The following is a 14,347-nucleotide window of genomic DNA, read 5'->3' as shown; positions in this document are numbered from 1 at the left end:
TTTTTGTTTCCTGCACATCGACTCTGATTTACTGTGGTGAAGTACACCTCTATGCTTACTGATTGCCATGAAATTCTGGGCAAGACAAACACAGCAACTCAAATTGGCAAAAAAAGTCTGCTTTCTGCCTCAGTTTTCCTGAACTCTCTAGGTTAGATTAAAAGTATTAAGTTGATGTATTTCAGGAGAGCACTGTGCCGTTAGCAAGGAACCAAAGAGCTGAATGAAGGGACGTGGGGCAGTCTGCTCTTTGATGCCAGGGTGGGAATTGTCATGTTATGCAAAGCAGCAACTGACAGCAGAGCTCTGGTAATACAGAAAATTTTCAAAAGATACAAGCTGGAAATTTTCTAAAGCCTTGTGCTTTAACGAGGAAGTCACAGAGATAGAGAGTCTGATATAATGCATTAAGGCTACTGGCTATGAATCATGAATGAACTTTGCTAATCACTATGGAATTCTAATTGCCTGACCATTGATCACCTACTGTCATTTGATGGTATTTGAATAGGTTTGCTAAATATAATAAGCATCCTAAGTAGGCTTTGGAAATGATGATAAAAAATTGACAGAATAACAAAATTAGGGCATATGTTTTCATGAGCTGTAAAGGAACAACTATACCTTAACAAAAGCATTGGAGGAACAAAACCCAACAATTATAAAGACCTGTTATGTCATGCAAATTCTTCACCCTCAGCCTAATTAAAGGTCTTTGGATACAAAGGTATATAGCTTGAAAATTGCCAGGATTATTTTTTTGTTATGCCACAGTGAAGTTAGCGAATGTATCGAAGGCTTGCTGAGTGTCCTTGCTGTCAATTTGTGAGGTACCAAAGCATGGTGTTTATTCAGCACATTTACTTTTTGTAATAACTGGCATACTAACTCATTGAAGTTCTCCACAATTAACATGAGTGAGGCAGTAGAATGACCTTGAGAATGTGAGAAGTCTGTTTCCTCATGTCTTGTTAACAAACAAATGATCATTTTTTTTGCTTCAGGAGCAACCCAACAATATGATTCTAGAATATTTATCAGAGTACAGAAATACTATGTTTCTGAGTATTTACTGTTTGAACCCAAGCTAGTATTACAGAACATACTATTTTCTGCTTAATTGTCTCTTGAGTCAGAGGATAATGTATTTATTTTAAGGACTGCATACTGACATTTGACTTGCTCACAGAGGAGGAGCACGAGAGGAAGGATGGACACTGGTAGATACACACCAGTTTCCATATTCTGCATTACAAAGCATGCAAGTACATTCTTTTTGAAGAGTCACTCTGGTATTAGATGGGGAGCATTTAACAAACTAAAATCATTTTCTATGTGTTTTCCTAGTAATGTGTAATGTATCTGACTAAATTAAGGTTGGACTAGATGATCTTAGAGGTCTTTTCCAACCTGAATGATTCTATGATTCGGTGAAACTGAACCAAACTTAAAGCCTTCACAAAATATACCAGCTTGAAACCACAGTCTGGACAACTTTCACAGAATTCTGGATCTCATCTGCCCAAAGCTAACAGTTCTGTGGAAGGACCACCAAGTGGAGACCAGCCAGGATTCTTTCTGTAATGCATGGATTCGTAATTATCAAGTTGTAAAAGCTGGATTGCAAAACATTGGAAATAACGTTTACTTTTCAAAACATCCAGCTAATTAAACAGATCAGTCTACATTGTTTATTGCTTAGCTATGTGAACAAAATCAGCTAGTGAAAACAGTATGTAATACCAGAACAAAAGCATGAAGAAAAAAGTGATAACTAAGCAGGAAGACCTTTTTATCAGTTGGACTGTGATATATTTCTATATGTTCAGAATTAATTTAGTATTGCATGGGAATGTTCCTCTTGTATCACAGTACCGTATCTTGCTGGTTCTGTGTTCTAGTGATACTTCTCTTTCATAATGCCTATATAGTAACCTCCTGCTTCTGTCCCACTAGCGTTGCAAATGAAACTTCATTCAAATGAAAACAGAAAGAATACTTGAAATGAGATTTTTTTTTTCTGAGAGCCATGCTTTTCTTTTGATGAGCGCACTTGATAAAATGTGTTCCACCCACAGCCCCCTGCCTTCTCTGTGTTTCACTGATAACGTGACCCACCACACTGAAACGTTATTATTTCCTGAAAGGCTGTAGGCAAGCATCACGATGAGAAGACAAAAAGGGAAGTGAATGTTAAGCAGAATGGGAAAGAAAGGAGTTGTGTGTACGTAGGAGGAAGTAAGAAGAAAGAGGTAAAAAAATAATAAGAAAAGAGAATTGGATATAAAAAGAGGGCAAATAAGTGCATATTCCTTTCAAAGTGTATGCATCATGGAATACAGAGGAATAATTCTACCCACATCATTACTCAAAATTCCTGGTAATTTATGAGGGATATAAATATGGGAAATGAGGATGGATCTCAGTGTCATTACCATCAGCTTAATGTTAATATAATGGAGTTCATATTTTATAATGTACTTCTAAGAGTAGGCAAGAAATCATTTTCTGTTGTGTTTCAAAAATACCTTTGATTAAAGAAAGGACAAATCAGAAATGAAAAGCAAGAGTATTTTATTTACATAAAATTTAACTGGTTTTAACATAATTCCTGGAGTATTTCTTACACCCACACTTTTCATAAATTTGTGCTTTCCACAAGTATGTAAGAAAATGGTATTTAAGAACAATTACTTGATGATAACTTTTTCAAGCAAAGCTGATTACATTTGTAATCAAAGGAGGGTTTGGGACAAGAAAAATATCCCAGCGGGTGAATACCATTACTTCTGAAACATATGGCAGTGACCTATCTGACTTCACCAGGGGTGGATTCCCTGCTATATGCTTTTCCTTCAATGTGACTTTGAAATCTGCCTCATTGCCAGTGACATCACTTCTTTGAGTAAGCACTTAACTTCAGTTTTAGCTGGAACTCACTTTGTATAAAGGATCGGCAAAAAGCCTTTGCTGCACTTAAGTTTTTGTGCTTTGAGCAATTTCATTTTTTAAGTGTTCCTTAAGCTTCTCATTAGGGTTATTACAGGAAGGAAATACAGCCTATTTCCCATCACACCAAGGTCTCGAGGGTCTCAGATGACCCCTTACGAATGACACTGGCTGCTAGCAAATAGAGTGCAGTGGAAAAATGGGAAGATCAGCGAAGTAGAGCGGGTGGTGCTGAGGACCGCATGCCCGCATTGCATGTGTTGTATGGAGAGGTTATTTCAGACTGGTTGTGGCCCGCGGACATGGACTGGATGCCCACTAGCAGTTGAAGCACAGCTTGGAGTAAATGCATGGGCACAGTCTTTGAGCATGGGTTTAGGTTTAGTTTCATCTGAAATTTCATGCGCACCAAGACTGCTCTGTAATGTAAACTGAAGCCTGGTAAGGGGAAACTTCCTTCTTAAAGAAACACTGCATGCTTTCTGCCATGTTTCCTCTCATATTTAGAGACGTATTTTGACAGAGGTTTGTAAAAGAGCTTGGGAGTTATTTGGCTGTTGAGCTGCTGTGGCATAACCTACCGTGCTAACCAGTTGCTTACCTCCTTTGTAAATCACCTTACTTATAAATTCTTTGAGGCATCATCTTCTCTTTTCCTAACACTGATGCAGATGGATAATAATTATTGAGTTACAAATGCAAATACATTATTATGGTTTTATTCCCATTACAGCTCATCTACTGTCATCTTTTTTCTATTTCCAGAAAATTTCTCATGTCTTTTATGCCTAAGACATCTGGTCAGTATAGCTGAGCTACAAGCCAAGGATTGTAAGAACTCTTTCAATTAGCATAATCTCCCAGTCACAAACAGTAAAATCCTTGTCATCAGCTGGGAGAATTATACAAAGATGCATCTAGTCATTGTAGATATTTTGGAGTGGTGTGGCAGGGGGGAGGGAGCTTATTTCTTTTTAGCGCAGTTAATGCACAGAATTAAAATACTTCAATTATTCATTTATCATTTAGTACTATAAATTCATTTAATTGCTAGGATACAGACCTATTTTTAGTAGAGTAGTGCAGTTCACCAATAGTGGCTCTGGTAGCTATGCAAAATACACCAGAAGATGTGAGAATGACCACACATTCAAGGCAACAGCATTGCCAGTTTCAGCTATATCTGCAAATGTACAGTATGAGCCTCAAGGTAGCATTAGATGGCACAGGAGGAGAAAACCCTCTATTCAGCTCTACCATTTTGAAGGCTGACTGGGATGTATATTGCTCAGCTCACTCCTCCAAATGAGTCAATGTGTCTCTTTGTTGATTAGGCTAGCCTCCGTCAGACAGGCTAGTATTTCTTGTGCTCCTGTGTCCCCAGCCATAAAGGATTGTTGGGCATCTCATGGACAGGGTTTTTTTGTTCTTTTTTTTTTGTGTGTGTGTGTGTGGTTTTATTTTTATTTTTTTAATGTATCTTACTAATTAGTGTGTGAATTAGGCACTGGTGTTAAAGATGAAAAATGTTGTGAGTGAGGTTATGGACTGTATTCAGCTGGACCAGAGTCCTGCTCACCACTCTGAATGGCTACTCACTTAAGCCCTCTGGACTGCTCTTCAGAAACACCTAGATTTTGCCCTTGACGATACATGCAGGTTTAAGAAGAATTTAGGCCACCAAAAGTAGTATTCCTGCACTTCTGTATTCTGTTGGTAATAAGGATTTTTACATGGCAAATCAGCAAACTTAGCATAGGTCTTTGGAGACTTAGACAAGAGCCTTACCCATATACTCTCATTTACTCTTCATTAGCAGGCTTCTCATTCTTCACTAGCAGACTCTTACTTGTCTCTAGAAGATTTTCTTTATCCATAATTTATATTTAGATTTAAGAGAAGGAAAGATAAAATACTTTTCTTGAACATTGTTGTTAGAGTGTACTTACAAGGACTCAGCCTCATTCTTTCAGACTTTCCGAAAGTAGACCCCAATGTTTCAGTGCTGCTTTCTTGTATGCAGAAAAGTAAGAAATATTTTAGGTCTGCTGCTTTGAACTGTTAGCTTTGTTCCAGAAAAGTTTTGCATTTGAGAATGTAGCATTGTGTGTGTGTTTGTTGTAGAAGTAAATGCACCGTTTGTCTATACTTAGGGATTTGAATCTTTGGACTGCAGTGCTGGTGCCTATCTGAGGCTGGTATAACATGAGATTAGTACAATAGTTATTGCTGAAGTGGATTTAAATTCACCATCACTGTGCTCTGTTTAGTCACTTATTAGTTGCCGTTCCATTTACAACCTCTGTTTATACTGACTTGTATTCCTTTTCTTTTTTCACTCAGATGTTGCAAGAGCAATTGAGTTACTGGAGAAACTGCAAGAATCTGGAGAGGTACCGGTGCACAAGCTACAGTCCCTAAAGAAGGTGCTGCAGAGTGAGTTTTGTACAGCTATCAGAGAGGTATGGAAGTAAGATTTTTAGTTATTTCTCAGAGTAACATTCCTATCCTAAAAATGAAAGTCCACTTGACTTTCAGTGCTGGAGAAGCAGGAGTGCCGTATATATAAGATGATGGATCTGAGATGCGTCTGTAGCTGCCTGTACTGTGCAGGAAGCTGAAGTTACTGAAAAGCAGACACGGAACAGTTGCGTCAGCATCAAGCCTGAGGCAGTTAGCCTTGCTGAGGAGAAAGGGTGATTAACTAGTACTTTAGTATTCTGCTCGTGCTGTTTCAGGGTCTGTGCTAACCTGTACAGTAGATGGGGACAAGCCAAGTTGGGTCAGTGCAAGCTTAAATGCCTTTTCTTTGAACTCAGGTGTGAGATATAATCAGAGCATGGAAGCTAACTGGAGCTAATAGGAATCTTGCATTTGAAGTCAGTGGTCAGGTCCCAGTGGATGTTGTTCCACATGTCAGAAATTTTTGTTAGATTGCTAAGAACTGTGATCATTACACTGCAAGGCATGGTCAGGGTCCTTCCTAAGCTCTGCCCAGCAGTAGATAAATGATTGTTTTCTTCAAGGCAAGATAGAGAAGAAGCACCTCCCTTCCTACACACATACTAGTAGTATCTTTAAAGCAGTTACATTATAAATACTTCTAAAAGAAGTTTCTTAGACAAAAACCATAGATCTCGTGTCACATTTCTTACCTAGTAAACTGAACGTTGTTAGCCTGCCTGTCTGAAGCAGCTCTAAATGCCCTGTTGAAGGCAACATCTTTTTTTTTTTTCCCAGAAAATCTGTAAGAAATTGTTTCAGTTTGTCTATCTACTGCCTGGAACCAATCCTCCCACACTGAATCAATGGGAAATCTAATGTTACCTCAATGGCAGCAGGATTGAATTCTTGATAACTAGGCAACAGCAGCACATTGATTGAGTGGACTGCTGGGTGGCTGGAAGGAAGAAAGAGAAGAACAGACATCAGTTTAATAAGCAGAATGCAATCACGCTCTTTGTTTTATGGAATATATTCTTCAATGTGAGAAACAGAGGGAGGTTTCCACTAAAATGAATGGCTGTTGTCAAGGCTTTTTAATGGGAATAGTGTTCAATGACAATAAATAATGTCAGTATGTACCCTGGAAAGCTGATACTCTGACTAGTCCTTTCATTTAACTAACTAAATGCTTCTTTAATTGACCACAGAGCATTGAAAAGTTAGTTTTCTTCAGACAGCAGAGTTTGGCACTCCAATTGTTACAGGAATTTTCAGTCTCTGGAGCATCATTAGTTAAATCTTAATAAATTTACATTCATCTCTGGAAAATATTTGTAACAGAAACAGACACGAAGCTTTTTGGAACGGCTACAGAGCCTAGGAGGAAGGAAAGTGGGCTTAGACAAATGCACACTCAGTTCAGCAAACTGAAAGTGGATTTTGACAAAACCATCTCAATAGCATGAAAGGTCTTTTATAGAGTGTTGTGTAAAGACAACCTGCAAATGCCAGAGAATCTGATTGCTATTAGAGTCTTACGGCCAGGTAATGGCCAATTGGTAAGCCTGCAGCTAGGTGTTACACAAGAGTTGAGTATGATGAATGAGCAGTTAGGTCATTTTTACCAACTTTGTAAACAAAATCGTTTATTTCTTTTTAAATATTTAGCATATATTACATACATATAGCCTATCTATCTAATACATCACTATTGGAGAACAACATTGGAGAACAACATTGGAGAACAAAAAATTATTAAAGCCATTCAGAATGACATATAAAAATATTTTCTTAGAAGAGAATTTTCAATATAAAATGTCCAATAGCAAAACCTTTCATCCAAGGAGGACAGAGGAATTGACATATATGTATTGGCAATACTTAAGGTTGTTCAAAATGTGGCTCTTCTTTTTAGTTACTTACCTTTGGCAGACATTTAGACTGTAACTCTTTTTTTCACCAGTTGAAAAGATGTTCGAAAATTTCAGCAAAATAATTTCTTCAATTTAAAAAATAATAGTTTAAAAGCATGGAGTGTTTTGGCCTTGTTGAATTGTTAGACATCTCCAAGCTCTGCAGGAAGGGCTTGCAGAATATTTGTCTTGTGCCTTGCAATTAATCAGGGATGTCCTTCTTGCATGTCCTTCGTGTGCACTGGAGTTCATGAGAGACTGGTAGCTACTTTATTGAGGAGTGCAGTCTTCCCCAAGCATATTCAAGCCTGAGATAGCTGAGGATAGGCAAAAATTCCCCTGCAAATGCTCCTTCCCATTGTTTATCTTCTTTTAGCCTGAGTGTAAGCTGTGAAAGTGTGGAGACTAGCTTTTTATTCCCTCTCTCAGCCACCTACAAAAAGAAGGGGAGAAGAGTTGTTGAGCATACAAGAGAAAGTATGACAGGAAGTAATGGTAAAAGTTGTGAGGAGCACTGAAGCCTTCCTGGTGAAAGCAGTGCAGTAGGCAGGGTGTCAGCAGTAGGTAGGAGTAATTGAAATGGAATGAGGAGCAGTGGCAGGCTGTGTATTAGTATGCAAATTTTGGAAGAGGCTGCTTATTAAATATATGCTGAGATTCAGATTTGCATTGTGGTGTGTACATTATATAATGCAAAGTCTGAGCCTAACTTTCTTTCATCAGAAAATCTAATAAAGCAGGTTAAGGCAGATGCCTGTAGTCCTATAAATTCCATAATAAGCGAGCTTAGGAAAATAAACATTTTCTTTTCGAGTCTAATAAATTATGGACACTTAACTATCCAGTGAGTTTGACTGTTAAAGGATGTCCCAGAGAGACTTAATGTTGTACTGAGTGCAGATGAAATGATTGAAGATAAATTATAATCCGCGCAATATTGATTGGCTGTGACTCGTCCCTCTATAACTAGGAATTATTTAACTACAGAAGCAGTAGGTCACCTTTATGATCAATTAGCCTTTAAAAGTATGAGATACTTTATTAATGATATACATTCCAGTCTAATATGTGGGAATCTATTAAATAGCTCTAATGAATTGTATTTATGGGAACTTATTTGGTAAATCAACCCACAAATTCAAATCCCCAAACTAATATCCCACAGAAATAAAATATTTTTAAAGCGTCTGAGTGAATGAAATTTAAATAGAAGTACTTCGGCATTTTTCTAGGATACTATGTCAGGAAATGGTGATTAATGGTTCTCAATTAGCTAAATATAAGTACCAGCAACTGAAATATTCTGTCTGGCACTAGGAAGGAATTCGTATTAGCTATGGAAATAATGGAAATAACTGAAGTATGTAATGGCCTCAGTATTTCCTTTTTTGTCTGAAGATCCCTAGCTGTACCACATAGTCCAGAAGACAAGGTAACCCAAGTTTGGTCACAGGGAAATTGAATTTTGAAAAAAATTGTAATTGCATTTTAAAATTATTTGTTTCAAAAGCTCTCCAGCTGCATGAAAATTAATTAAGCTTCTATAGCCTTGTCACCCAGCATAAGATGCATGAATCTCATCCACTATACTATTAAGTCCTTTCCTCCATGTGTTTTTGCTATTTATTCAAAGTTGTTGCTATGTTGTATTCTTCTGATTCCCGGGGGATTACTAAAAGAGATGAACTGCAAGGCACAAAGAGCGAACACATAACTGAAATACTAAGAAGGTATATTCATGTAGAACAACAACAATAAAAAAAATAAAAAACTAGGCAACCTGAATTGATAAAGTGACTTTAATTGTTGTAAGTCAGTGAAAAGGAAGTTAGGTGAACTGTAAAATAAGATGAACTTCTGGTATGGCAATAAACCATGAAGAGAGCTGTAGGCACAGAAGTTAGACTAAACAATTGAGCAAAACACACTAAATCATCAACAGAAAATGTGGCATGCCTTAAGAGATTATGAGAATTTTATTTACTGTTAACACTTGGTAATCAGTACTGAAATGCCAGGAGAGTAATGATACAGGTTGATAAGCCCATGCGTCTCCTTATGAGCTGAAGTTTTCTTTCGGGTTGTTTCTGAAGTTTCTATTTCTGTATGTTCAACCGTAGTGTAACGTTCAGGAGTATCTGGCTTTCCTGCTACCCATCCTTCTCTTCTCCATTTTCATTTCAAGATTAAATCAAATGTATTTCTCTGTGGATATTATTTAAAATAAATCTGACTGATATATACCAATAGTGAAACATTTCTCAATACCAAATATAATCTGTTCAGAAGGCCTTTATAAAATGCTGTGTGGCAGCCAGAAGCACGACAGTAGCCGTTACTTTATTCTGTTATCTTATGATTCCCACCAAAATATCAGGTCGTTGCACAACAGCACTTTTGCAAGACTGGGTCAATGACAATCGTTTCTTAAAAGGAGGAACAGTCAACACAAAATACTCTACTGTTGTGTGTTTTGTATGAAAACAGTCTGTGGAACAGCATGTTGTTTTTGAAGATAGTTCGGTTTCTACTTCGGTAATTTAAAACTTTTATACTTACTATAAAATTATCTTAAGGACAGAGCATCCTAAAAATGTAAAGACCACTAGTGACTTCCAGGTAAAAACATGGCAGTGGCAGAACTCTGACCCATTTCTGAGGAGGTCTGGATATTCCCCCCCATGCTTACTTCTGAGATATATTTGATTACATTTTATGATATTCAAAACATAGTTTCACTATATGCCAGGTAATACTGTTCTGCAAGCCAAGTTGGCATGATTTTCTTTAATTAATGATTGTCATTTTCAAGCTTTAGCAATCAGAATGACTGGAGTCCCACAATGTGTTACTATCTGGTCATTTTCTCAAGCTGTCTGTGCTTTTTGTAACTAACCCTGATATGTATTTTTGCAAGTATTAAAGAACCAGAAGAAGAGTGCTAGTTGGTGAAGGCAGAGTCTAGCAATAATATCGTAGAATCATTAAGGTTGGAAAAGACCTTCAAGATCATCTAGTCCAACCATACCCCTGCCACCAGTATTACCCACTAAACCTTGTCTCTAAGCACCACGTCCAACCTTTCTTTGAACACCCCCAGGGACAGTGACTCCGCCACCTCCCTGGGCAACCTGTGGCAATGCCCGACTGCTCTTTCTGAGAAGAAATTTCTCCTAATTTCCAACCTAAACATCCTATGTTTATTACTTTACTATTTATGACACCCAGAACCCTTGGCTGTTCACTTCAAATAATCCAGTATGCTGGTTTACTTCATTTTAACGGGCTGTACTAAATGTAACAGTAATGCTGTCAGTTGGACTCAGGCAAAACTCTTCATTCATGCTTTTATTAAAATTATCCATTTAGAATTTTAATGTAAGACTCCAGGAGTCATTGAGAGTCTTTGTTTTGTTGTGTTTCAAGAGATTCTGAGATTGGTTTCTTCAATTTATAACACAATGAATTTCCTCCACCTCCCAAACCTAGCCTCTGAAAGCAGTTTCATTGTTTTCTGCCTGATGAGTCCCATTCCCAGTAAAAATAGAGGTTCCTTAGGCCAAACTCTTGGCTGGCAGTGAGGGCAGCCCCGGAGTTGAAGTCTTGCCCTCTGTTACTCTTTCTTTTCACTGGGAGATGAGTATTTGCTACAGGAAGAGGAACAGAATTCTTTCAGTCTCTCACCTCCACAGGGCAAGCACAGCTTTAAAAAATAAGTTTTTAAATAGAAAGTGCAACTTCTACACATATACATATATATCGAAAAGACTTACCTCTAGAGATGCTATAATTCACAGCACAGAACTGTGACATAGGTTCAGTATGAAACCTGATATCCAAGGTCCCCTACTGTCACATTTACCCATGCAAATGGTGGTATTAGTCAGGATTAAGCAAAAGTGCTATATTGGACTTCCTAATAAGGCAATCAGTAAGCCAAAGGCCAATAGGACAACTCATAGGAGTAAAGCAAGTGAGATTTGTCAGCTCAGATTTGTAACTCAGGTCACAACAGCAGTATAGTTATATTAGCATGGTGCCCTATTAGACTGGCTGGGAAGCAGAGTTCTCCTTAGGCTAATCTGATACCTGGTTCTGGTATTACAGATGGCTTACTTAGAATTGCTGCACTGATAATTTGGCAGTAGCATAAATGCAGTGGCAAATAGGGATTTGTCCAAATAGACCAAATTCATTCAGATTTTCTCATGCTTAAACATTGATAGATTTGTGCTTTTCATTAAAAATAGCATTCCTGGTTGCTAATTGTAAAGTTTCAGTGTTTTACTTTTTTTAAATACTGAGGTAGTTTCTAATGTCAGCTGAACCAGTCCAGTTTACCTTAATTCTGGGGCTGGGTAACGTTTGCAAGAATCTTTTGCTGCACCATTGTGTCCTTTTTGCATGACCAGTATCCCAGCAATGAAAAGCCACATAAAATAATGATAAAAATAATTTAAATGCATCCATCCCTGTTTGGAAAGGGTATTACTTAGTTTCATTCAAAGGTGATGGTATGGCAAAATGGTAACGCTTTCATGTTTTGCCAAGTTCTGCTTTCCCTCTCCTGGTTACAAGTGTTATATCTATAATGATGAGTTGAGGAAGAGATTTGTAAACTATGTAAATTAAGGCAGAAAAAAACCTCAAGGGCTGACTGTTTTTTGTCATGTCACCATGCTGTATTTAGGCATTTAGAAAGTTCAGCAGTTTGAAAAGCTGAAGTTAGCAGTAAGTACAGAAAATATATTTTTATATAAAATTACCCCACTGTGTTCAAATATGTGCTTTTTTTTAAACTATGAATGTAACCAGAAATTACACAAATTTTGAAAAACAATGAAGTTGCAATTACCACTTTGCCATAAGTGATTGAAGCTTTGCTCAGTTGCTTGCAAGCCCTGGATGGCATGAATGAGAACTTTTGGAATGATTACCTTGTCATTCAGCAGATGGCCTTCATTAATGGCAATTATATGAATTTACCAGGCAGCCCAAGCATTATCTGAGAGAAGGCATTATTAAGTCTCTATACAATTACTAAGTCCCTATGAGTTCCATGACTTCACTGCAGGAGATTTAAAACAGCTGCTCTTGTCACTTTTTCTTTTAGCTGCCTAGAGCTAAGTACATTGATTTCACAGATGTAGTACCCCAGAATATGGGGCCATACCATATCACTAATCTTTAATCAGTGCTTTCTCCCATTGGCTTTGATTAAAGATCAATTTTCCGAGTCAGCTGATGGCTGTATATCTACTTGCATTTGCACTCTGCTTGCTTAGTTGTGCTTTTCACAAAAGTGGAATATTTGAGTGCAACAAGAGTCCTGCAATAGATAAAATCAAAGCAATGACATATCTTGTCCATGTTCCAGTTTTATCTGGGTTGCTGGTTGATGTTTACTAAACCTTTTAGATCAGTGGTGCTGATGAGTGGTTCTTAGTACCATACAGAGCTGTGGTCATATGTCTTGCAGAAGGTCACTCTCATGGCTTGATGGCGATGCATCTCGGCATCTTTTTTGTTTTCTTCACATTGTCATTTTAGTTTATTTTTGCAGTATCGAATTTCATTACATAACGCTCTTAGAGATAAACAGTGTAGCCTCTGCTGCAGTTCATCTCAAGCCTGCTTCTTCCTCTTGAGAGAAATCAGCAGCTAGTTGAACTACCGAGGAATATTTATGCTGACAGTTTGTTGGAAGCCCCTGTAGCATCTGCATAAGCTCTCATTTCTGCCTTGATGGAGCCTCAGCATCCCCCCGCTTCTACTTAACAGAAGTTGTTGATGAGACTCCTGAGAAATGCTCCTCAATCTCCATTTTTCAATATGCCTTCAGAAAAGAAAAGATATTATAAAACTATTTGAAAACTCCATTTAGGTACATTTTTGTTAGTATTTAAAACAAGAAGCAGCAGCAGTTTCCTTCATTCTCCTTGCCTTCTCATCTCAACAGGAACATTTGAGATAAAGTTGCACAAGTGGTTCCCATTATGTCATCTTTTATCTGGGTGCTGATTTTGACAAGGCTTTGCTAAAGTCCTTAATTTTGGGAATATGGCTATTGCATACTGCGGACCCAACAGCATATGCAAACTTATGAATAAAGCGAAGGAAATGAGTGTTTAGTGTTGCTTGGCATATTTTTGAGCTCAAAAGTAACTGCCAGTGAGGTCTAAAAGAGAGATTTAAATGATGACCCATCACTTCCAAGTAGCCTTATGGGAATTATCTAATGACACATGTTGCTATTGCTTTTGATCCCAGTGCAGTAGAAGTAGAAGCAGCAAAAAAGACTTCCACGACAGTAGTTTTCTAAAGTTCAGTGACTGTCAAGCTTACAACTTCAAAGACACATATAGCATTGTCTTCAAAGGCGCCGGATCATAGCTGTCCCAGACTTCGAGCCAGTACAGAACAGTGTGCAAGGGACATAAAATAAACTAAATGACCCAACCATATTTTTATTGCTTCTAGTATTTCCAGTTTGTATATGAAAGTCCATTTTTCATTCTTCTTAAGAGGATGCCAAGCAACTTCCTATTGACTTCACAGTGTCAGAGTGGCATTTTCAGACAGAACTGACGTTGGAGGGAAAGAGAGAGGGCACGGAGAGGGCTTGTGTGTCCTAACAGCAGCACCGGGAATGTGTCAGCGGGATGATCCGCTATGTGTCAGTGCTTACACCAGAGCAGAGGATGTGACAGCATGCGTTTCCCGCTGGTACATCTGCTGTGTTCTTCTGCTAGCACAGAAGGGAGGAAAGGGATTCTGGCCCCAGCCTGTAACCCCTGTTGGGTTGTTTCTTGGACAGGCACAGCACTCATATGGCCAGAACTCACGGACCAAAACTTTGTTCAGCTTTCAGAGAGCTACACAAATGAACAAAAGAAGAGCTGGAGCAAATAGTATTCTGGCATTTCAGCTGGAGCCTCCATACAGTGTTCTACTCTAAGTTAAAATACTATACCCTTACAGTGATTATTCTTCATTTATTTTTCACAATGTTTCAGCCCTGTGAAGTGTTTTTTTTTTTT

The 14,347-nt window shown here is 38.0% G+C and overlaps 1 protein-coding gene across 2 annotated transcripts in view; it reads left to right on the top strand.

Annotated features, from left to right (window-relative positions):
* Positions 1–14,347, top strand: part of LIN7A (lin-7 homolog A, crumbs cell polarity complex component) — a 49,224-nt gene that overhangs the window by 12,041 nt on the left and 22,836 nt on the right. For both annotated transcript variants that reach the window (XM_035544200.2, XM_035544201.2), the window contains exon 2: positions 5,293–5,411. In XM_035544200.2, coding sequence (XP_035400093.2) covers positions 5,293–5,411 — 119 coding nt within the window. The remainder of the gene's footprint in view (positions 1–5,292; positions 5,412–14,347) is intronic.

The sequence above is a fragment of the Cygnus atratus genome, chromosome 1, assembly GCF_013377495.2.
Source record: "Cygnus atratus isolate AKBS03 ecotype Queensland, Australia chromosome 1, CAtr_DNAZoo_HiC_assembly, whole genome shotgun sequence".
Taxonomy (NCBI): domain Eukaryota; kingdom Metazoa; phylum Chordata; class Aves; order Anseriformes; family Anatidae; genus Cygnus; species Cygnus atratus.
This window is presented reverse-complemented; position numbering and strand designations above follow the sequence as displayed.